This window comes from Ananas comosus, linkage group 16 (genome assembly GCF_001540865.1).
Source record: "Ananas comosus cultivar F153 linkage group 16, ASM154086v1, whole genome shotgun sequence".
Lineage (NCBI taxonomy): Eukaryota > Viridiplantae > Streptophyta > Magnoliopsida > Poales > Bromeliaceae > Ananas > Ananas comosus.
In genome coordinates this window covers 9,629,640-9,653,082 of record NC_033636.1, presented here as the reverse complement: position 1 = coordinate 9,653,082, position 23,443 = coordinate 9,629,640, and the positions used below count along the sequence as shown (strand labels likewise).

The 23,443-nt window shown below is 35.7% G+C and overlaps 3 protein-coding genes and 1 long non-coding RNA gene across 4 annotated transcripts; 1 reads left to right on the top strand and 3 right to left on the bottom strand.

The window, feature by feature from the left end:
* On the bottom strand, positions 587–1,240 carry LOC109722406. The gene has a single exon (XM_020250463.1). It carries the CDS (start codon positions 1,154–1,156, stop codon positions 764–766), a length of 393 nt encoding a protein of 130 aa, XP_020106052.1. The 5' UTR covers positions 1,157–1,240; the 3' UTR covers positions 587–763.
* On the bottom strand, positions 4,532–7,140 carry LOC109722408. Its single transcript, XR_002219460.1, has 2 exons — positions 6,577–7,140; positions 4,532–6,429 (listed from the first exon to the last, which is right to left on the bottom strand). It is a non-coding gene; the product is annotated as an uncharacterized LOC109722408 (long non-coding RNA).
* On the top strand, positions 12,319–16,814 carry LOC109722398 (GDSL esterase/lipase At5g45670-like). The gene is made up of 5 exons (XM_020250456.1): positions 12,319–12,636; positions 15,179–15,303; positions 15,643–15,888; positions 16,019–16,271; positions 16,350–16,814. The coding sequence occupies exons 1-5, from the start codon at positions 12,378–12,380 to the stop codon at positions 16,571–16,573; spliced, it is 1,107 nt and encodes a 368-aa protein (XP_020106045.1). The 5' UTR covers positions 12,319–12,377; the 3' UTR covers positions 16,574–16,814.
* LOC109722396 (serine/threonine-protein kinase TNNI3K-like) lies at positions 17,191–22,774 on the bottom strand. Its single transcript, XM_020250453.1, has 12 exons — positions 22,351–22,774; positions 21,363–21,437; positions 21,157–21,252; positions 20,511–20,596; positions 20,258–20,378; positions 19,579–19,658; positions 19,367–19,429; positions 19,166–19,284; positions 18,754–18,839; positions 18,169–18,290; positions 17,741–17,852; positions 17,191–17,565 (listed from the first exon to the last, which is right to left on the bottom strand). Exons 1-12 carry the CDS (start codon positions 22,690–22,692, stop codon positions 17,464–17,466), a joined length of 1,404 nt encoding a protein of 467 aa, XP_020106042.1. The 5' UTR covers positions 22,693–22,774; the 3' UTR covers positions 17,191–17,463.

Here is a 23,443-nt window from a genome sequence, read left to right as displayed (position 1 = left end):
AGAATATGATGAATTTAACATGATAAAAATATATATCAATATGATACCCTACTTTTCGAGAAAAAAAAGTGTTACTCTTATTAATATTATTATTTTTTTAAAAAAAAGAGTTACAAAAAAAAAAATCAAATCAAAATTACTGGTCTCTTTATACAAAAACAAGTTAGCAAAACAACATTGTAGTTTTCAACCAAAGGTTACATTATTACTAGAACTAATCGTATCATTGGCCGAAAAATTTACTAAATTTTAACATCGATAACTGGTTGAATTTGATCTGATTTAATAAATTTAATCTATTATTAGCGGAGTTCGCACGAGACATTTGACCAAACAAGATTAAATTAGTTGCGCCAAACCACCTCTCTCTCTCTATCTATCTAACTTAGCACATACTAAAATTGCTAATAAGTAGCATGCCAAAAACATTTTCCCATCAATGTTGCAATGCCATAACCGGAAATTTGGCATCTAAGGCGGTGCCGAAACTTTGCTTCGCTCTCTCACCGTCGATCCTAAGCCAAACTGTTATCGCGCTTGCCCGAAGAATTTGAAAAAAAAAAAGAAAGAAAAAGAATAAAATAGCGACCAAATTTACTAAATTTATTCACTAAAATTAAAATCAGTTTTGTTAATAACATCACATCATCGTACTATCAACTTCTTCGTTAATTCATATCAATTAAACTCCACTAGCATTTACCAATTACAACACTCTTTTCCCTCCCCCAAAAAAAATAAAAAATAAAATCTCCGGCAAACGTTATGCCTCCAGGAATCCGGTCATTCGGAGCACCGAATTGCGAACGTAGCTCAAATCGCGGCCCTTGAGCGTCCTCCCCTGCCCCGAACACAGCGAGAATGCGACCTTCCTCGTGCCGCCTCCGCTTCTGCGGGACGTCAAAATGTGCGGCGGAGTGAACTCCGTGTCATCTGCATCATTATTGTCATCATTGTCATTATCATTATTCTCCTCACGCCGGACATCCCGTCCCTGCAACATCCTCACCCTATTCGGGATATCCATCGCCGCGGTGGTCGAACATCCCCGCACACGGGCCTTCATTTCGGACGATGCGCGGCCGTCCGATGCGCTCGGCGGATGGCGATCATCGCTGTCCGGCCACATCACCTCCCACTCATGCAACTCTTCCATGCTTTTCTCTTTCCTTTCCCTTTTTGTCTTAAATTTCTTTTGAAAACTCTTCTAGTACTCTTTATTAATTATTTGGGGGTTTGAGATTGGGCTATTTATAGGGAAAAAAAAAGAGAAAGAGCCGTGTAAACTACAACACTCCTAACAACATCATCCGTTGCGTGGCCCAACCGCGACTCGCCACGTGAGCGTCACTCGTTGTTCCTCAAATAGAAGCATATCCAAAAACCTTGCTTGTGGAATATAATTGGCCACTTAAAACTCATTAAAATATATAATCAAATGGCACGTAGATCGCACATTAACAACTCATTAGTTTCAACATCCTTACTTTAAAAGAAAAATGGACTAAAACGTATAATAATAATTGCATTGAGATGAGATATGCATACCAAGTATGGACATTAAGTGTGGTGGTGCTACGTACCAAGTGTTAGATACCGTGGGGGTCATGATCATGTTGGGCCTACTAGGACGAGACACGTGTGAGCTTAAGAGAGGGGTTTTTCCATTGGAAGTAAGAGATATTTTAATAATATGAAGCAATAAGACAAGCAAAAGGGTGAAGCAAAAGGAGAGAGAGAGAGAGAGAGAGGGAGAGAGAGAGAAAGAAAGAAAGGTCGCGTTCAAACGTTACCAACCTTGGATATATGATTAGTGTCTTATTCAATGATAGTAAAGCTTATCCACGAGTTCTATTTATTTGTTTTTTTTTTTTAGTTTCATCACATTATATATATATATAGAGAGAGAGAGAATCTAGCTGGGATATTATGCACCAAGCGTTTGTTGATATCAAGTTTTTCACTATCAGGTTTAACTCTTTGACTATTTTTATCTGTTAGATTATACTATTAAACTAATAACTCAATCGAAGAGGATTCACATCATCTTAGTCGTACATTTTTTCATCCAAAAGCCGAAAATTTAATAGCACCAATAGCTTGGTATTATTGATAACATTCCGGCCTAATTCTATATATAGAGAGAGAGAGAGAGAGAGAGAGGAGACTGTTTCAAATCCTAGAAGTGTTACAGATTAGATCCAAGTATTTAATATAAAATATTATGCAATATTTTTAAGCTATTCGCTAAAGTTCGTAAATTGATATGTTGTTTCACATGGTATTAAAATAGCTAGGTAGAATATTTTGAATACTTCACCATTTTTCTAATCTTATTTATAGGGCTCGCATGGCATTTAGGGCGCCTAATGTTATTGGGAGAAAGCATATACTAATGAAACAATGCGATCTACTTAACATGATATTTTATACGAAAACGGATGAAACATGGGTGTGAATAACACGTGTGCCCCGCGTAGGCACTTTTCTCTAGTGTCGCCTTTGTTAATTATTGTTTTTTTTTTTTTTTGTAATTTAAGACCTGGGCGTGGATAAGATAATGAGAGACAAAAATCATTACGTGCACCCGGTGTATAAGTATATATCATACACCGTACTTTCCAAAATCTTATGATGGACATACCAAAACTAGAAACTTAGAAATTATAGACACCAAATTCATTTTTGGCGGCCTCTAATTGTTGGATTTGCTCATGCCGAGGTGAAAACTTGTTAAAACATATAACTTTTATACAAAGATTCTTTAGATGTTTAAGATTACAAATGTTAAGTTAGATACTGACATAAAACACATTCGGTGCGAGGAATAATTTATCGATAAAGAGATTGAAAGAGATGAGTGGGCTTTTTTGAAAAGCTCGTGGGGAGCATATAATTGATCCATTTCCATGGTTTGACTACAGTGGCATATACGAGCACTAAACTTTTGGGACACTTTTTGGAGATAGGAACTACTGCTTTGAGACTTTTAATGTCACCATATTATCCCCGTAATATTCCGTTTGGATAATTACACGTAATTACTTGCGTAAATATACATGTGATTAATTATTGGGATATGAGTGAATAGTTTGGAGAATATTATATATATTCCATTTTCTAGAACAATCTTTCTTTTTGTACAAAAGAGTTTTTTTTTTGCTTGGGGTTTTTTTTTTGAAAGAGAGAGATAGATAGCACGCTATCCGCTTCGTTTATTTTATTTAGAAATAAATTTAGCTAGAAATGTGAATCAACTAGGATTCGACTTGGGTCTCGGGTACCAACCATCAAATCCTTTGCCACTTGCGTCTAGAGGAATACCGTTCAGGTTTTTGTACAAAAGAGTTGAAGAGTTTATAGACCTGTTTTTATGTCAACGGATACATTTATTGAATTTGATTAATATTTACCGACTAAATTTGATCTGGCTCTAGTAAAGATGACACTGTTTATATCACTCTTGTTGCCTATGAGTCTACACATGTTGCGTATTTGGAGATTTTTGCGAGAATATTATTTAAGTAGTTTTTTTTTTTTCACAGAAAATCTTGGTCCAAAAAAAAGTCCTAGATTTTTTTTTTTTTCATTTTTGGCACATCACGTTTATTTAAGCATCACTTCGTTGTAGAATCTCCAAATTTTTATTTTCCAAACAAATAATTCTACATGAACTTTTCGCAAAAGTGCTTTTAGAAAAAAAAAAAAAAAGTATAGCTGTTTGAAGAAGCTCGAACTTTTTCTCTTACGGGCCATATTTTTTATTCATCCTGGGCTGGGCTTCGACAGTCGATAGCCATGGCCACAGGCCCAGTTAATGTACAACTTCTTGGGCTCAGCTAAAAAAAAAAAATTAAAAAAAAAGTGTATAGGTTGGTATGATATTTGAGAATAATTTAATGCAAGTAATAACCAAACAAAGTTAAACCTTCATAAAAAAAATTGGATAAAACAACATTAACTTGGTTTCAATAGCTCCAAATAAACGATTCGACATTTTTCCAATTAAATTTTTATCCATACCATGTCTTAATTAAGAGTGTGCATGCATGCATGAGTTGTTACACACTTATTACAAGTTACAAGTGGCTCCATAAATCAATTCTTTTTTTTCTCCCCCTTTTTTTTTTTGAGGCTATAAAATATAATATCTTATCAATATTCACTATGCCTCTATTGGCCAACTAATCCCCGCAGCGTGTGTTTTGGCCGTGGCCTTCTTTAATATATACTAGTGTAGTAACCCGCGCGATGCGGCGGGCAAAAAACAAAGCAAATTTAAGATATTAAATGAAAATTGTGAAAAAAAAATGTTAAGCCATAAAGAGGTTTAATAGCTTTTTATCGAAGATTACAAACAGGTTTATTAGTATGAGGCATTGAAAAGAGTTGAGAGAAAATCAACATATCTGTTGATGGAGAACATACTGATATCTCTTTATGCATTGTTTCTAGGATACAAAGTGGTTATTGAGCAAAAGCCAAGTACTTTTAGTTTCTATACGTCATTTACTCACATATAAGCACCCAATTTTCACAAAACAATACCTCGATAAGACAACAACTTGAATTAATTGCAGAAGCCTAGTCATTGTGGAAGCCTAATACATGATCATTTCCAAAGTGCATTAATCTATTCTTTTAAACAGTCAACCTTGAGCTAAATAGGAAACAAACATGTACAATAATTACCAAACAAAAAAACAGCAGAATATTGCAGGGAGAAATTCAGCAATAGTTCCTTCTATTGGTTTAAGTCAACAATCTGTGTCTCAATCCTCTGTGTTTCAATGATCATTAGTAGAAACATCATATTTGTGTATGTCACTTCATACAATTTTTTTATATTTCAATAATAAACATATATAACAATACAATTTCAATTTTTCAAAGATTTTTTTAGTTCCTATATATTAAAAAATATGCACATAGTGAATTATACAAATTAATTACTTGTTCTTTCAATAATATAAACAATATAAAAAAAACAGAAACCTTTGTTATGTATTCTCTCCTCTTTTTTTTTGTTAAAATTTATGTGTTTTCGTTTGAGTTTAGATCTGTCCAAGAACATAGAAACGAAAACTAAGCAAATTGATGTGCAACAAATCAAAATGAAAAATTTGACATAGATTTAGTTCCTATATGACAAAGATTGGCACACAGAATGTCTAACTACACTATCTACGACATGAAAGTGCAAAGGATGTCAATTAATTAATGTATTGCGGACGGACCTTCTTAATCTGGGAGACCTCTATGGTTTGTAACTAAATAGAAAGTTATTAGAACAATAATTTTATTCACAATTTGCATAGTAGTAAACAGAGAATTCTCAGACTGGATCCCATGAGCCATTTAGTCCTATTTATTTTTCAACTTGAACCTATTCAAGAGTGGCAAGTCGAAATATGAGGAAAGAATGTTGAACATAAAGTATTGAAAACTATTCTCCAATAGAGTTAGATATCTCCTAGTGTATAACAAAGCACAACTCAAATTTAGAGTTTAAGAGTGTCCAAGTTAGTTAATCAAAAAAAAAAATAAAAAAATGCAAGAACCATTTTATAACTATTTAACAATTAATAGTTTAACACACACACGCACACGCGCGCGCGCACACAACTATCTATTTATTAGACATAGTTCAGAATAAGCAAACACTCCACAGCCTTCGATGTTTGATCAGTCACGAAATAAGAGGTAAACAACATTGCTAAATGTCCTAAATCTGAAAATAAATTTTTAAAAATGTTGATTTATTGTCAGTTTGTCAATTGACTTCAAATAAGTTTGACTGTTAGATGCAGGACCATCTATTTGACTGATTCTTTCTTATTGATGCTGAAATATTATCAAGTTAATATGCTTGTGGGGTGTTTGTCAATCTACTGAACAATTAATCATAATTCTTTTTTGCTTAGGTGTAAATTTATTTAATTTTTTTTAACATCTCACAAACTCTAATGATTTTGAACCTAAAAAAAAAAAAAAGCTAATATGTTATCCTTTGAAGTGTTTATATGAGATAACATCAGATGCCAGGTCATAAAGCACGCCAAAAAAACTAATGGAAATCAAATTTATTTATTGTCTGATTGGAACTAATGGTGAAAATTATTAAAGATGATATATATATAATAACATCTTAGCCTGTATAAACGCTTACATAGCATGCTAGACCAAATATAATGTATCGTAGAGTATTAAGTAGCAACTTTTTCATTGTGGTCCGAAACCTGCCCTAAAACTTATTTTAACTTCTTTCAAATTCATCACATGTCTGAATGTTGATAGGTGTAAATCGGTTCTTTTTTATACTTAATTACAAAGATTAGTTGCTGCTTATGTCGTTGTAAAAGAGATATGTTAAAGAGAGCATACCATCTCAAAAAACGAAGATCCCAAGCAGCAAGAAAATAAAGAAAACTGCAAAAGAGGGGAAAAAAAAAGATGTTAGAAGAGTCGATGCATAAAGTTGGCAAAAAAAATCAGTAATCAGTAATCAGTAATAAAAAATGAATAGAAGAATAGGCCTCAAAGGGAAAAAAACCAATAAAAGCAGATGAATCAGACCCACAGGTGTAGCCAGCGATGCCGAGTCCTCTTACAGGAACAGATGACCGTGGCAGCATGGGAGAGGGAATGATAGATGCCTCATTATATAGACTCCAATAGGTAATGGGAATGGTATGAAACAACTCTTCGTAAGCAACAGGGAAACAAAATCGAGGCGAAACAACTCTTCGTAACTCTTCGTAAGCAACAGGAAAAAGGAAAACGGCTGTGAACCAAACCCATATTTTCATCAGTAGGGGGGACGCTTCGAAGGGATCGAAGCGGCAGAGAGGCTGATAGAGGGGATCGAAGAAACAGGAAAACAAAACCGAGGCGACGAAGGAAGGAGCGAGAATGAACCAAACCCATTTTTCAGCCATTAGGGGAGCAACCGACGGGACCGAAGCGGCGAAAGTAGCAATAGATGCTATCAAAGAGGCGGGGTTAGCAGGGATCGAAGCGGCGGGGTAGCAGGGATCGAAGCGGCGGGGTAGCAGGGATCGAACTCAGGAAAGGGTCGAGCCAGCGAGGGTAGCAGGGATCGAGACAGAAGAGGGAGATGAAGAAGAATCGTCCCAAAAAAAAACCGTCCAATATACAACAGACCGGTTCAAAGTAAAGAACCGATCAAAAGCCAAGAAAGCACAAAGGGTTCACATGCACAAAACCACAGAAGCACAAAGGGTCCACGTGTACAGGTGGGACCCAGGAAGTGTCCACCTGTACATGGTTTAAGCCTATGATGACACGTGGATTAGTTTAGGGGGATTAAGGGTCCACGTGTACAGGTGGGACCCAGGAAGTGTCCACCTGTACATGGTTTAAGCCTATGATGACACGTGGATTAGTTTAGGGGGATTAATAGAGGATATAGATAGATATAGATATATATCTACATCAATAAAACAAATATTTTCCCTCTTCTACGCCGAATCATATGCATAAATATGTATAACAAGTCATTTTCGGAGTAAGTTGTGTGGTGTCGTATATGGAAAATGTTATTTTTGCATGTTACCAAAGCTAATCATCATAACTTTATTTTATATATAGAGAGAGAGAGTTCGGCTACTATATTCTTATGAGTACGATCGTTTTCGTATTCATAAGCCGTTTTTAATGATAGAGCTTTTGAATCGACGATCCACACCGTTAAACGTTATCTAGAGTATTTAAAACGTCTAGAAATCAAATTTTATAATTTTTCAATATCATTTACCTTACAATCAAAATGCCACAAAATTGACAATTTTTAACGGCCGGTATGGAATATTTGCTAATTTAACGGTGGAAAAGAATCGAAATTAGTTGATTTTTTGATAGAAAATTTTATTCACTACATAGATAAAGATCAATAACTCCGATCTTAAATTGAAGGATTCGATCATCCATTTTTAAAACGTCATTCGATTTTGACCGTTTATTTTATATCCGCTTGATGAATTTTATTATGATTTCGAAAAATTACGAATTTATTTTCTGGAAGTTTCAAATACTCTAAATCATATTTAACGGAGTGGATCGTCGATTGGAAGCTCAATACTCGTAAAAGTATAGTAGCCGGACTCTATATAGGTTGGGGCTACTATACTCTTATGAGTATAGACCCCCTTATACTCATAAATTTTTAACCGTTGATTGATGGGATGTGTGGTTAGGATGATGGTGGTTCCCACTTAGAATGATAGTGGTCCCTAGGGTTGAGTGGGTAGTTGGTTGAATAGTATGATCTAACGGGTAGAAATGATTAATACAATAAATCTAAGGGCCGAAAACTTATGAGTATAAGGGAGTCAATACTCATAAAAGTATAATAGCCGGACTATATATATATATATACTATATATATAATATATATATATAATTATATATATACATAGAATAGCAGCTCCTATGCTTTTAAAAGTCCATAGTCACTGTGGGCTTGGTAAAGTTTTTAGCGCCTTGGATTAGAGGGAGTGCGGTTAAGATGATGTGGGTCCCCTAGGATTAATGTGGGTAGTTGGTTGAATAGTAATGAAGCGTCTTAAGGTGAAATGATCAACAGGGTAGATCTCCGATAAAATTTACAAGTACTAATATATTAGTACTTTTACAACACCATAGCCGACTTCTCTCTCTCTCTAGTATATATATATATATATATATATAATATATATAAAGAGAGAGAGAGAGATGGAGAGAGAGAGTGAGAGAGAGAGAGAGGAGAGAGACTGGCTCTGGTGCTATTCAGGAGCTGGAGGTCTCTATGCTCCTGAGCGTTTTTGTTGATGAGCATTTTTCGAATCGGACAATCGGCTCTCGTTAGTTGATTGAGGATATTTGAAGTTTGCTAGAAAATAATTTTTTCTATTTTTTGATCATCCATTGTACCTAGCGTCGAAATTGATATCAAAATCAAGAATTTTTAATGGGTTTGACATATCTCGTGTTTTCCAAAGTTTAACCGTGTAGAAGTATTCAAATCAGATTAAATTTTGATACAAAATTCTTGTATACTATCTACAATAAGTCAACATTTGCTGATTGAAAATTTTAATGTCCTCTGCACCACTTATCTTAATAGAATTTTTATTTTCAGCGTTAAAATATTATAGGCGGTGATTTTGGAAATCCTTTCGATTACTGAGGTAAATGGATATTGAAAAAATTCGAAAAATTTATTTTCTAGAAACTTCAATACTCTAGATCGAACAAGTCTAAACGAAGCCGGATCGTCGATTCGGAAATTCTATCATCGAAAACAGCTCCGTGCTCTAAGCAGCACACAGATCCTGCCTCTATATATTATTACTATATATATAATAGTATATATATATATATATATATAGTAGAGAGAGAGAGAGCGCAGGGCAGAGAGTAGGAGAGAGAGAGAGAGAGAGTGAGGTCTACTATTGCTCAATCGGAAGCACGGAAGGCGTTCCGTGCTTCTAGCTCGTTTTCGAATGTTGGACTTTCGAATCGTCGATCGGCTTCGGCTCTTCAAACTGATGTCTAGAGTATATTGAAGTATTAGAAAATAATTTTATGATTTTTACAATACATTTGCCTAGAACAAGGGGCTCAAAATCAACGGCTGAAAATAAAAATCTTACAAAATATAATAATATGACATTAAAATTTTAAATCAAAGATATTGATCTTGTTTTATATAGTATAAAAAATTTTCTATCAAAATTTCACATGATTTGGATATTTCTACACCGTTAAACTTACAAACGGCTCACTACGGCCATTGAAATTTGTTGATTTTGAGCCCATTCGATCACTAGGCAAATGATATCGAAAAATAATAAAATTTATTTTCTAGGTACTCCAAATACTCTAGATTAAGTTTAACGGAGCCGATCGACAATTCGAAAGTCACAACATCGAAAACGAGCTGAAAGCACGGAAGGCTCTGTGCTTCCGATAGCATAATAGCCTCACTATGTATATATATATATATATGATGATAACTTTGAACTCTAGTTATGCGGTAAAAATGGTTTTTGTAACTACTTGTTTTTTTTCGTTTTCTTTGTTATGATGTTAATGAGACGCATGATTGTTATATGCTCAATTAATTTAACACTGTACACTGAATTGTATGAAGTTTTTGAAGTCTTTGCATACACAGTCGACTACTCGCATTGAATTTCGAACAGCAAAAAAATTCTGTAAGTGTGGCAAACAATTATAGAAGTGTTAATGCAACATAAATATGAACAACTAAGATTAACCTACTTTAGTAATCTCCTATCTATATATCTCCTTGCATGTGCATGGTTTGCGCTTGATGCCAAGTTCACAATAAATGCTTAACATTCTTGTCGACTATAAATAATTAACCACCACCTATTTTTTCCCCCATTTTTTTTTTCGTTAGTGTTGTTTTAAATAAACCTTTGTAACTTGTCCAATTACATAATAACGATCAATTAATGAAGCTTTGACGTCTCGAGAACCTAGAGGGACCAAAGGAGGTGTTCGTTTTATAACATATATACGATCTTATTATGATTGTATCAACTTTTACTCACCGACCGTCCCTAGAGCAAGTGGCAAAAGGTTTGGTGGTTGGTATTCGAGATCCAAGTTCGAATTCTAGTTGATTTACATTTCCAGCTAAGTTTATTTATTTCCAAATGAAATAAACAAAGCGGATAGCGTGCTATCTATCTTAAAAAAAAAAAAAAACTTTTACTCGATAACAATCAAAGCTTTTAGTTTTTGGGTTCAGAACGGTACGATGTTAACTAATAAGATTTTCATAACAAGACGTTAATATCAGAACGTTTATCTTTGAGACTTGAAATGTATTTTTTTTGGCTTTCTGCAATATAAGCTTCAGATTTTTTGTAACTATCGTCGACAGCAACTAAGAGATAAAAAGTAAAAGATAGGCTAAACAGATTCTAAGTTACACTATAACTTAAATAAGAGTCTGTTTGGCCTATCTTTGAGGTGGCAGTAAGGCCATGTGGTAGGAGGTGGGTGGGGGAGGGGGGAGAGGATGTATTCCTACTTTCCATTGTGCCTCATTAACTGCAAGGGAGAAACTCAGACCCTATCATCCACTGATCAGTATCTGACACACTGTTCTACACAATCCCCTATTCCTACCCCTGCATGCATGGCCTAATTGTTTCCTCTTTGCTCATTCAATGATGGTAGGTATAGCTTCTTTTTTTTTTAAATATAAAAATATTATTTTTTTACCAATTTAAATTTTTAAAAAATAATGATTATTTTGTACTATTTAATATGGTATCAGATTAGGAAGTTTTGAATTCGAATCTCCATGTTATGAACCTATTAAAAAGCCTGAAGGTCAGATATTTTTGATCTTGCAGCTTAAGTGTTTTGAAGAACAACGGTTATTTCGTATTATTTAATAATTTTGGTGTCTTTTAAGATTGCAAATTTAATTTGTTTCATTTACCTACGTATGCTAATCTTTTGAATTCGAAAATTTGAGGAGCTAGCGAAATGAAACTAATCGATGTAATTTAGAAATATTCTATCTTAAAGAGAAGGGGCTGTTGAAAATTGGAAAAATAGTCAAATTGGGCACTGCTTAGTTAGTTATCCATTTAATGCAGTAGAATTTTCATTCAAGTACGTACATGAAAATTTAGTTACTGTTGAAAAAAAGGAACCAGTTGACTTTCTCAGAAGTAAACTTATAGCCGACGAAATGGACTTGCTGTGTCTAAGCACATGTTGCACCTTCACTTCGGGTGCGGTGCATTAATTAAAGAGCCTACACATGAAATTGAAAAGGATAAAGTAAATAAAAAAATTGTAAAAATTTATAAGATTTACTTTTTAACATTTAAAGGAGAGTTTCGTGATTAAACTGTGAAAGCACCAAATTTGGTGGTTTCGATCCTCACTATGCATATATAATGAGATGCGGTCGCCAAATTGATCGCGCCGAACAAACTCTAAGAATCTGTCTAGATTTTCGGATTCAGGTTCGATTGGATTGCAGATAAAAAATCATAATCGGAAATCGAAACCGTCGAGTATTAAATTATTATTATTATTCCAATAAATATGGCCAATCTTAACCACCAACGCATCCACATGTCACAATAACTCCACACTAAGCCCTTGTGGAAATAAATTCCATGGACCCACACTTAACCCAATCCCAACCCTCACAACCCCAACCAAAACCCCAATTCCTTTCCCCTCACATAACACCTACACACTACTCCCCTATATAAAAACACCCCACCACCTCTCATTCCCTTGCACTACCTCTCTAGCTACTACTACTCTTACTACTACTACTACTACTACTCTTCTTGTAAGTAACAAAAAAGGGAAAAATGGCTCACATTGAGCTAAGAGGAGGGCTAGGGTTTGGGTGGGTGCTCATCTTAGCTTTGGTCTCGATGTCGTTGGGCTCAGTCCGGTCGGACCCGGAGGTCCCGTGCTACTTCATTTTCGGGGACTCACTTGTCGACAATGGCAACAACAACAACATGGCGTCGCTGGCGAGGGCGAATTACCCGCCCTACGGCATCGACTTCCCCAACGGCCCGACCGGACGGTTCTGTAATGGCTTGACCACAGTTGATGTTATTGGTAAGTCCAATTCTCTTTACTGTGAAACAACTATTGTATTCTAAAAGTTTAAGCTATTAAAGAACGGTATTTATGTATTTTTATATTTAATACTCCCTCTCATGTTTGGACTTGAGATTATTTTTGCAAGGCACATGGCGTGAACTTGAATTAAATAAGCATGTGAAACAACCGTTGTACTTTAAAATCTTAAGCTATTAGAGAACGGTGTTTATATATTTTTATATTTAACATCTACAGCTATCCATGCATGCTACGTGCATTTCGTTGGATTTTGTATGTTGAACAATTTATAAGCTCTCCTTAGCTAGTTAATTAAGTGTGACATTGTTTAAGAATTTGTGTACGACTAATAATGTGGACTTATACGTTATAAAACGTACAATAACTTATATTACTTTTTTTACTTTATATGTTTTGGTACTCCGTACGTACATATAGCTTGCATGCATGCACTTGGTTAATTGAGACATTCCCTCTCTATGATTCTCTCTCTCTCTCTCTCTCTCTCTCTCTCTCTCTCTCTCTCTCTCTCTCTCTACATAAACTCTTTCATCAAAAATACCTGTTAATTAGTACTTCCTCGACAATGATTGTTTAAGAGTTATTTAAAATGCAAAAAAAAAAGTCCAAAACCCCCATTTCTTTCATAATTAGAAAAATAATGTAGATATATTCTTTCCAATGCATTGGTTGATTTCGAATCTTTAAGCCCAGTTTGTGCGGCTCGCAACCGCAGAAGCAAACCATTTGCATGCATGGTCGATCGACTATACCTCTTCTGCGTGGCCTGCAATCGCAGATTTCTAAATAATTCTGAGAGAAAAGCTTTTCTCCACCGAGATAGGTTGCAGAACGTAGAGCCAGTACTGCAAAGAATAATCGCGAGATGTTCGATAAATAAAATATCATTTGCTAGCTCCTTGTCACCTCAAAATTGTATGGGATATATATATATATATAGTAACATTTAATTGTTCCTCCAAATAATAAGCAATCTATTATATCTCTACACCTAACCAATCGAATGTATAGATCGATAAGGTCATGTCATTTTTTTCGTTTTTCTTTTTTTTTTTTTTCAGGTTTACAACCTGCAAAAAAAATACAGTAGTAGTGTTCCAACTACATGTCCTATTCATTTTAAGAATGAACATTCCTATATACGTAGAATGTCTCGTTACCTTCTTGGGTAAATTTTGGGTGGTTGGTAACAGTAACTTTTTGACAAATCAAACAACTCAGTGAATCTTATCACTAGTTATTCGCTTGCTAAATTTATATATTATAATTAAAACACGTGAAAGTTCAAAAACTAAAATATTTGCAGTATGAGTGCACGTAACACAGAATTAAACTATATATATTATTTATATCAAAACGATAGTGTATATATATTGTTGTGCATTGTAGTGTAGGGGTGGAAACGAGCCGAGCTCGAGCGAGCTTATGTCAGCTCAAATTCGGCTTGAAACTAATTTCGAGCCTAAATCTAGGCTCAAGCTCGGCTTGAAATTAATTCGAGCCGAGCTCGAGCGAGCCTAATTTCGAGTCGAGCTGAGCTCGAGCTCTAAACGAGCCGATTGAAATTCTCGACATTATATAATCAATAGTTTAATTTTTNAAGAATAATCGCGAGATGTTCGATAAATAAAATATCATTTGCTAGCTCCTTGTCACCTCAAAATTGTATGGGATATATATATATAGTAACATTTAATTGTTCCTCCAAATAATAAGCAATCTATTATATCTCTACACCTAACCAATCGAATGTATAGATCGATAAGGTCATGTCATTTTTTTCGTTTTTCTTTTTTTTTTTTTTCAGGTTTACAACCTGCAAAAAAAATACAGTAGTAGTGTTCCAACTACATGTCCTATTCATTTTAAGAATGAACATTCCTATATACGTAGAATGTCTCGTTACCTTCTTGGGTAAATTTTGGGTGGTTGGTAACAGTAACTTTTTGACAAATCAAACAACTCAGTGAATCTTATCACTAGTTATTCGCTTGCTAAATTTATGTTATAATTAAAACACGTGAAAGTTCAAAAACTAAAATATTTGCAGTATGAGTGCACGTAACACAAAATTAAACTATATATATTATTTATATCAAAAGGATAGTGTACATATATTGTTGTGCATTGTAGTGTCACTCTGAGCAAAGTCGTTGACACATAAATTGGGTCTAGCCCCAATTTATTAGGTCACATGTTATGTCTCGTTCTCTTGTTCGCTTTACTCAAAAAAAAGAGTCAGTAACAAAGGAAATGTGAACATTGAAAATAATTTGACATAGAAATAACTTATATATTATTACTATATATTTCTTCGATTTTTCACTTAATCATATTTCGTAGTTTCAACATTCCGGGGCAAATAAAATTTAATTTTTCAATGTACTTAAAAATGGGATTATAAATTATGTCATTAATTTGTAGAAAAATATTTGGGTGGAGTTAGATTAGGTTAATTTGCATTTGTAATTCCAAATAGAATGCCAATTGATGGAAAATTTTTGTCCAAATTGCGAAGCTCAACTGTTGGGGTTCGACGATCTCATCCCGCCGTACGCAGGCGCGAGGGGCGACCAACTCCTCACCGGCGTTAACTTCGCATCCGCCGCCGCCGGAATCAGAGAAGAAACCGGGCAGCAACTGGTACTTTTTTCACATTCCATATATATGCCCCATCATGTATACATGCATATTTCTATAACACAATTATGATATATTGTACACGTTTTTTTTTTTGTTATATGCAATTTTATGTGTGACTAAAACTCTTAAAGAAAAGCAAAAAAATATTTTACATGACATCAGAGTATAAGATACTGAGTTTCAATGTTGTTAATTACGCGCCCACGATCCTCTCGGCAAATGTACAATTTTGAGAGCTAGTTTTTCCATTAGCAATAAAAAGTGGTTACTGGCTAACCGGGAGCTAGTTTAAAACTTTTGCAAACAAATCCCTGAACTTTTGTGAATCCACTACGACAGGGCGGTCGGATAAGTTTCGGGGGCCAAGTGCAAAACTACCAAGCCGCAGTGCAGCAAGTCGTAAATATTCTGGGAGACGAGGACTCGGCTGCAAATTACCTCAGCAAGTGCATATTCACGGTGGGAATGGGGAGCAACGACTACCTCAACAACTACTTCATGCCTGCGTTTTACTCCACCGGTCGACAATACACTCCTGAGCAATTTGCTGATGACCTCATCAACCGCTATTCGCAACATTTAACGGTATATATATATATATATTTTCTTATTAATAATTAATATTATTAGGTGTTTTGGTGCTAGATACAGAGGCCTTCGTACTTGCAAGTTGAATTCTACTGCTATTAATATTAGTAATAATAATTTTGATTAGACTCTTTACAACTACGGAGCGAGGAAAGTGGCGCTGATCGGAGTGGGGCAGGTCGGGTGCAGCCCGAACGAGCTGGCTCAGCTGAGCCCGAACGGCGTGACCTGCGTCGATCGGATCAACAACGCGATCCAAATATTCAACCAGAAGCTGGTCGCGCTTGTGGACGGGTTCAACACGTTACCCGGCGCGCATTTCACGTACATCAACGCATACGGAATTTTCCAAGACATTTTGAACGATGCTGGATCTTTTGGTGAGCCATTTTCGCACTAATTTGCAGGGCTCTAGGGGTTCAGTGGTGCTCAAAAACTCTTTCTTTTAATGATAACAGGGTTAACGGTCACAAACAGAGGATGCTGTGGAGTGGGAAGGAACAATGGCCAAGTTACATGCCTACCATACCAAGCGCCGTGCCCCAACAGGGATGAGTACCTCTTCTGGGACGCATTCCACCCTACCGAAGCCACGAACATAATCGTCGGTAAGCGATCGTACAGCGCGCAGTCGCCGTCCGATGCGCACCCGATGGATCTCCGCCGTCTAGCTCAGGTCTAAGTCATACATAAGCCTCTGAATTGTGGGGATATTTTTAGTAGCTCTCATGCTTATTGCTTTGCTTTGGAAGTGATTCTTATTAGTGTTTTGTGTGGATCAGATAAAGTGTAAGTATGTGCGTTATTTGTTTGAGACATAGTGGAGAGTGTTTTTTTTTTTTTTTTTATTACGTTTGTATCTGAACAATCATAAAATTCATATGCTGAATATAAGGTATGGAGAGCCCTTTTAATTTGCTTCATGTGTTTTGATCTCAGAAATTGAGTTCCTGAATTTTCACCGTATATCACACTCTAATTCCTGATTGTCATAAAATCTAATTTTGCTTTATGTTTACTACCGTGGATTGCACTATTATCCGTCGGTCGGAATACATCGAATAACAAATGTCCCTACTAACAAAATAAAGTTTGAGGATCAACCTAGGGCTTTCACCGTTCCTCAAACAGAAAAGGCAGTAAATTGCAACATGGCGAATGGAACAGATTCTGAATCACCATGCAAACGAAGAAAATCGTGAACGGACGAGATGGAACTTTCAACTTTATTTTGTTAGTACATCACTCGCAGTTTGCGAGAAAAAAAAAAAAAAACATGAAATGGCACAGTTTTCGATGTTTCGTACACACGATAACACAATCAATATTTATTTCCTAATTTGGAAAAGATATCACATGGTACATATTGTATACATGGTCGAATAAGTATAGAATGACAGATTTTTGCAGGATTTTTGTTCTACCAACAGTCGTAGGGCCCTGCATAAGCCTACCAACAAGCATCGAACGCCAAGGTTTAAGAATAGATTATGCAACATATTTGATGCTGAAGTCGCTCCTCATTCACTCTATTTGAATTTACTCTTCAGAAAAAGCAGATCATTGGAAACTTCACAAATTCGAATTGGATGAACGTGAAGATCGGCTGTTACTGTTAGAACGATCTTTCTTCCACATGGCTTCTAGGTTGTGGAAGCATTTTAAGGGTCTCACCTGGTAGTTAAGAAAAAAAAATAGAAGGAAAAAGGTTCAGTTAAACATGCCAAATGTCATTAGAAGTATAATATTAATAACAGGAATAAAAGGTATGCCCGAACTAATGGATATACAATAAATGAATAACCACCAGAAAATCTGGTAAAACAAGAAATCATGTTGTTAACAATACCTTCCACCGCTTCTTGTGAGCAATTTCACTTTGAATTATAGTCAAAAGATTGATTATTGTTCTAAAAGGAGGTCTGTCGGAAGGATTCTCGCTCCAACATTGCTCGATTAACCTGCACAAATAAGAGATTACACCGTGTCATTCCAAAATGAACAATATTATGTACCACACGCAGGAATGGATAATTAGCAATAGTAGCAATGGATAAGAATTAAACTTATAAACAAGGAGCTAGCTACACATATATGCAAAAGCACCATTTAGTACAGATATGCCGTTATAATTTATCAGTAACATTCCACCCAGTAACTTAAAATGATAAATAATCTTGACCTAGTTGATAGTATAGGAGGCCAGCTGAAATGGATGGACCATACAGCCAATAAAAGACCTACGGAACGGGGCATTGAAGTCATTGGAAAACTTACTCTTTTAATCCATGCGAATAATGCTTCATAGGAGCTCTAAAAGCCGGCCTTTCTTTAGCTGCATATGCTTTTGGCACTTCAGTATCCTTTTTATTGGCAAACGGAGAGCACCCTTCAATGATCTAGATCATAAATGGACCAAAGAGAAAAAAAAAAATATTAGTAAAAAGGTCTTTTAACAACTCTTCCACCATAAAAGCAATGTGAAGATGAAAATCTGCAAGATATTAAGAACATTACAGCGGACCTATTCTGAGAAACAACAATAGGGTTAGAAATAATGGGGAAGGTCAAAGTTTAAGATGTTAACTAATCTCTTAACAAACAAGACTAGGTTAATAATAGGTTTCATGTTTGAGGCATAGGGGTGAGGAAAATAATATTAACAGCATTTAGAATGGAAACAATTCAACTACTCTAGCAAATAGACTTTACAGAGCGGGGAATTTATCCCTCCTGTAGGGTTTAACTTCTCCAGCAAAGATCCCTACAGGAGGGATCCTCCTGTAGGGACCAACAATACAATTTGGTTAATCTAACCTGAATGAGATCTATATCAGCATGAAAAGCTTTAGGATGTTTTACCTCTTGTAGAATCAAAGCGAAAGAAAAGACATCCACTTTTGTATCGTACTCTTCATTAAGGAATACCTCGGGAGCCATATACCTGCCTGATAGTATTTTTATCAATTTATTGTCAAGAAAGAAATAAATATAAAAATGAAAATGAAAAGAATGAGACAGCATTCAGCTTCAAAATTAGACTTCGGAGAAAACCTTTTCTCCTCTTTAGGTGACAGGTCACAGTAATAAAACAAAACTACTGAGATTTACACATGGCAACACGTAGAAAAAAGCGGTTGGTTCAGCACGGAAAAAAGTAGAAGCATCGTAAGTTCATGCAAATGCTAATACACTACAACATCATTAACAAAAATTTTAACTTCCAATTAAAATAATGTAATCCTACTATCGAAGAAAATTTATGTATACTTACAGGCAGCGTCTTGACATTCCAATGGCCTATATTCTTTAACTTTTTTCCTCCACTTCAGCATCTTGCTAACACCAAAGTCTGCAACTTTCAGATGCCCAGAATCATCTCGTAGTATATTTCTGTTAACTCACAATAGATAAAGTTAAACAATATTCAACAAGTCAGACTATCCAGGAAGCTCATAAGGCAGTAGTCACTCACGAAGGTTCAAGGTCACGGTGGATGATGGCTTCTGGTTTATGCTCATGCAAGTAATTCATTCCCCTGGAATGTTTTGAAATAAAAGTAGGTTCGAAAGAAAACAGTTTAGTTATACAAACAGAAGAGGTGCTCAAACATAAAATTAGCAAAGAAATATTGTCAAGAAGCAGGAAGTAGAGATATTGATTATTGACAGTATTAGGTGAAGAAACCTTGAAATATCAAGGGCAAATTTAACCGCCAATGTTGGCTTTAATGCACCCTTCTGTCTCAAGAATGCACGAAGATCGCCCTGCATAGCAGAATGAATTATAAAAGGAATTACATAGTTATTCATAAAAACAGATACAGAGCTGTATAAACAAATGCGAATATGCAAATTGCAAATTATATAAGCAAAATATGTATGTCATCATAAAAAAATACAATAAAGCATGTTTTTATGCATCTAAAAATAAAGCAACCATAGTTGAATAACTTTCTGTTAAACAAGCACAAGTTTATATTCCAGTTTTTGACACCTTGAAAGTTAATCAACCAAGTTTGCAAAGATGATGAATATGATGTCAAAAACGAAACCTGAAAGAAAAAGTATAGAAAAAAAAAACCCCGGTCTATACAATCAACAAACTACTGAAGCAGCGGAGACATGTAACAGTTATAAGAGAAGACAAACAGCAGTTCCTCCATAAGGTGACTAACGAGTTGGTTAAGTGTACAATTTCCAAAATTCTGTCTGGATGGATTCAGAACTAGCAAAAAGTGTCGTAAGAAGGCAGAAACCAAGGATGACAAATCAAGCTTAAAATATTTTGAAATTCACGGGTAAAAAAAAATACAAAGGCAGAATTATTATATTAAAAACAGTTAATTTGGAAAAGGAATAACAACCTTAGGCAAATACTCTGTGACAATCATCATTGGACTACTTTGAGTAACAGCACCCAGAAATTGGACAACATTTGGATGCCGTATTAGTTGAAGCAAGGCAAGTTCATCCCTAAATGCCCTTCTGTAATGTACAGAAAAAGTTTTAAAATGTAAGCTAAAAGATGGCTAAGAATAAAAGTTATGAAGATTTGCAGCATACAGACATATATAGAAACTAAATGAGGAATCCTCTATATCAATGGGACAAACCCACACTTTATCTTCATCTGTAATTAGATCTTCATCAAGTTGCTTCACAGCAACTTGAATTCCACGCCATGTTGCTATACGAAATGTACCCTGAAGAAAGAAGGTTGTGTCAAACACACAATAAGAAAATACAACAACTTTACACACTAAATTAAATTAGTGTGGAATGTAAAAGCAGGGTTTCGGCAATATAATAGATAGGGAGTTACAAACATCTTTTTTCAAAATAAAAAAAATTGAGAGATATAAACAGAAACAGAGAAGTTACCAGAAAAATAAGCGTGGTTATGTGAGTCTAATTTTAAACTTAATATTAGCAGAAAGATATCCGAGTCTAATTTTGCTTGCTATTAGAGATTGAAACTTATGCCGACTATGTGAAAAGCAGTTAGAGATAATACATACACTATTTCGGTCTATGCTACGTGATTTGACCAAAAAAAAAGTAAAGAGTTATAGTGATAGAAGTTTTTTAAAAAAATGAAAGCATGAAAAAAACAGTTTGTCGGCTTATACTGGTTACTATTAGCAGAATGTATTGACCACTTAATCAAGTAACAGAAGAAAAAAAGGAGACTATGAAAGAGAATCTCGAACAGGACTGCTTGTCAGATAAAGAAAATATTTTTTGGTAGGAAGGATGTGAGTACCTTTGTTATATGGATGCTGTTACTAAAATCAAGTTCCTTTGGGTCTATCTCGTATTCTGGAACTTCGCGGGCATTATCAACATGCATTGGAGCTATCTTCATTAGAAAGCAAATTGAGAACAGTCAAAACTGTGACAAGTCACTTGAAGAAAGAAAAAATGGCCAAATTTTCATGACAAATAGATTAGATATCTTGCCTGACATACCTTAAGTTTAGCACCACGCTTTTCCAAAAGCTTGATCACATCATGGTTCTTGTAATGTATTGCATCTCCTAATGGCTATTTATAGACAACAGCAAGAAATAAGTCTAAAGCCTACCAATAAGATCCCTTTACATGTGATTATAGGAGGATAAAACACAAATTCATGATTTCACTTTCAGTGCAATATAATACACTTTTTAAGCTACACTTTGCAGACTACATATGGCTGAATAATTTATAGATCTCATCGAGATTGTGGCAGCAAGAGATTTCACTACTCCCTTTGATAAGAAGATTTCAGAAAGATGGGTTTTGAGAATGCGAGAAGACAAAGCATCCTCCATGACATTCTTTGCACTAATCTTATATCCCTTCAGTTTGTGTCTTCTCTTTTCTCAAGTTTGTGCAAAGCGTTGAGATTCAAAAGTCTATAACATAAACTTGCTAGCAAAAATTTTAACTCTGTAACATAAATTGGCACGTGAAAATTTTAACTTCTAGTTGTGCCATCTTATACTTATCAAAATTTCTTTTCACAAAAGCTGGCATATTGTTATCTTCCCTTCCATGCCTTGCAGCACTTCCCTAAGCCAGTTAATTTTATACAATTTCTGTGGATTTGCGAAGGTATTCGTGCACCTTTATAAATGAATTCTAACATTAAACTAGAAAAAATGCACCAATTCAATGAACTGGATATACTTCTATCGCCCTGCATGCTTTGATTACATTAAATTGGCTATTTTCATGCAGTAATTTTTAATAAACACATCAAACATCAAACACATTCTTCATCAATTATATTCAATGTTAAACAAAACACCCTCCTTTCCACTAATTTTAATATTTAGAATCAGCAATTACCAAAAGGCATTCGTTTCACTCCTACAATCAACTCGAAACCATGCAATCGCAAGCGAAAGACCGAATTTTAGCCGCAACTAATAAACCCTAAGAATCTAAGCAAGAGGTAATCATCGAAACCCACCGTGCTTCCCCACCGATCTTCGGGATCGATCTGCGCCCCCCTCTCGAGCAGCAGCTCGACCACGTCCGCGAAGCCCTGGCAAGCGGCGACGTGGAGCGCGGTGCGCCCGTCGATGTCCCTGAAGTTGACGTCGACGCCGGAGTCGAGGAGCTCGCGGATCCCTTCCATGTCGCCCTCGTTCGCGAGGTACATGAGGCGGATCTCTGCGCCGATCTCCGCGAGGGCGCCGCCGCCATTGGAGCCCTCGGAGCGCACGGGCTCGAGCTCCCCGCCGCCGCCGCGGTCGGGAGCGAGCGACGATTGCCTCCCCAGCGTGAAGCGCCCCGTCGACTTCGACTCCATTAACGCAAGCTCCGGAGATCGCGATCGCGATTTGGATACGGGGATCGGGGAGAGAGAGAGAGAGAAAGAGAGAGAGAGAGAGAGAGAGAGGGGGCATAAACCCTAGGAAGAGAGAGAAAGAGAGAGCGAGAGTGCGAGAAACGCCGTACGTATTGAGGATCCGCTACAACCCCTGAGGATAGGATAACTACAGATCTGTTTACGTGGAAAGTTTTGATTGGTTACAATACCAAAGTAACCAATGGCATCAAGCCACGTAGTCCAATTGTAGCAAATGTCGAGAGCTTCGGTCGATTCACGTGTAGAAGCGCGTTAAAAAGGTTGCGGCGTAATTTAGAAGCTTCGATGGACGTGAAGAAGAGTAAACAAAACAGAGGCCCATTCCTATAGGCTGAGTTGGACGATTAAAATTAAAAAAAAAAACACATCTTTTATTTAAAAAGTTTTTGTTTATTATTTTAATCTTACTTTTTCTTTTTTTTTTTTACTTTTTAGTTTCTATAACTCTCTCTAGGCATTATAATAAAAAAAATACTAGTTTTGACATATTTTGAAATTTTATAAGGTTACAATTACAAGGTAATTCTAATTTTACGCAACCAAACAGTTCTAAATATATTCTTTATATTCTACTATCCCTCATTTTGTACCGTGAGATCGGAAACGGGTTCGTTCGTGGTTTACAATAAATTAGCTTGGTCAAATAGTTATGATATGCAACAGTTACATGAATCGTCTTGTCCAATCAAAT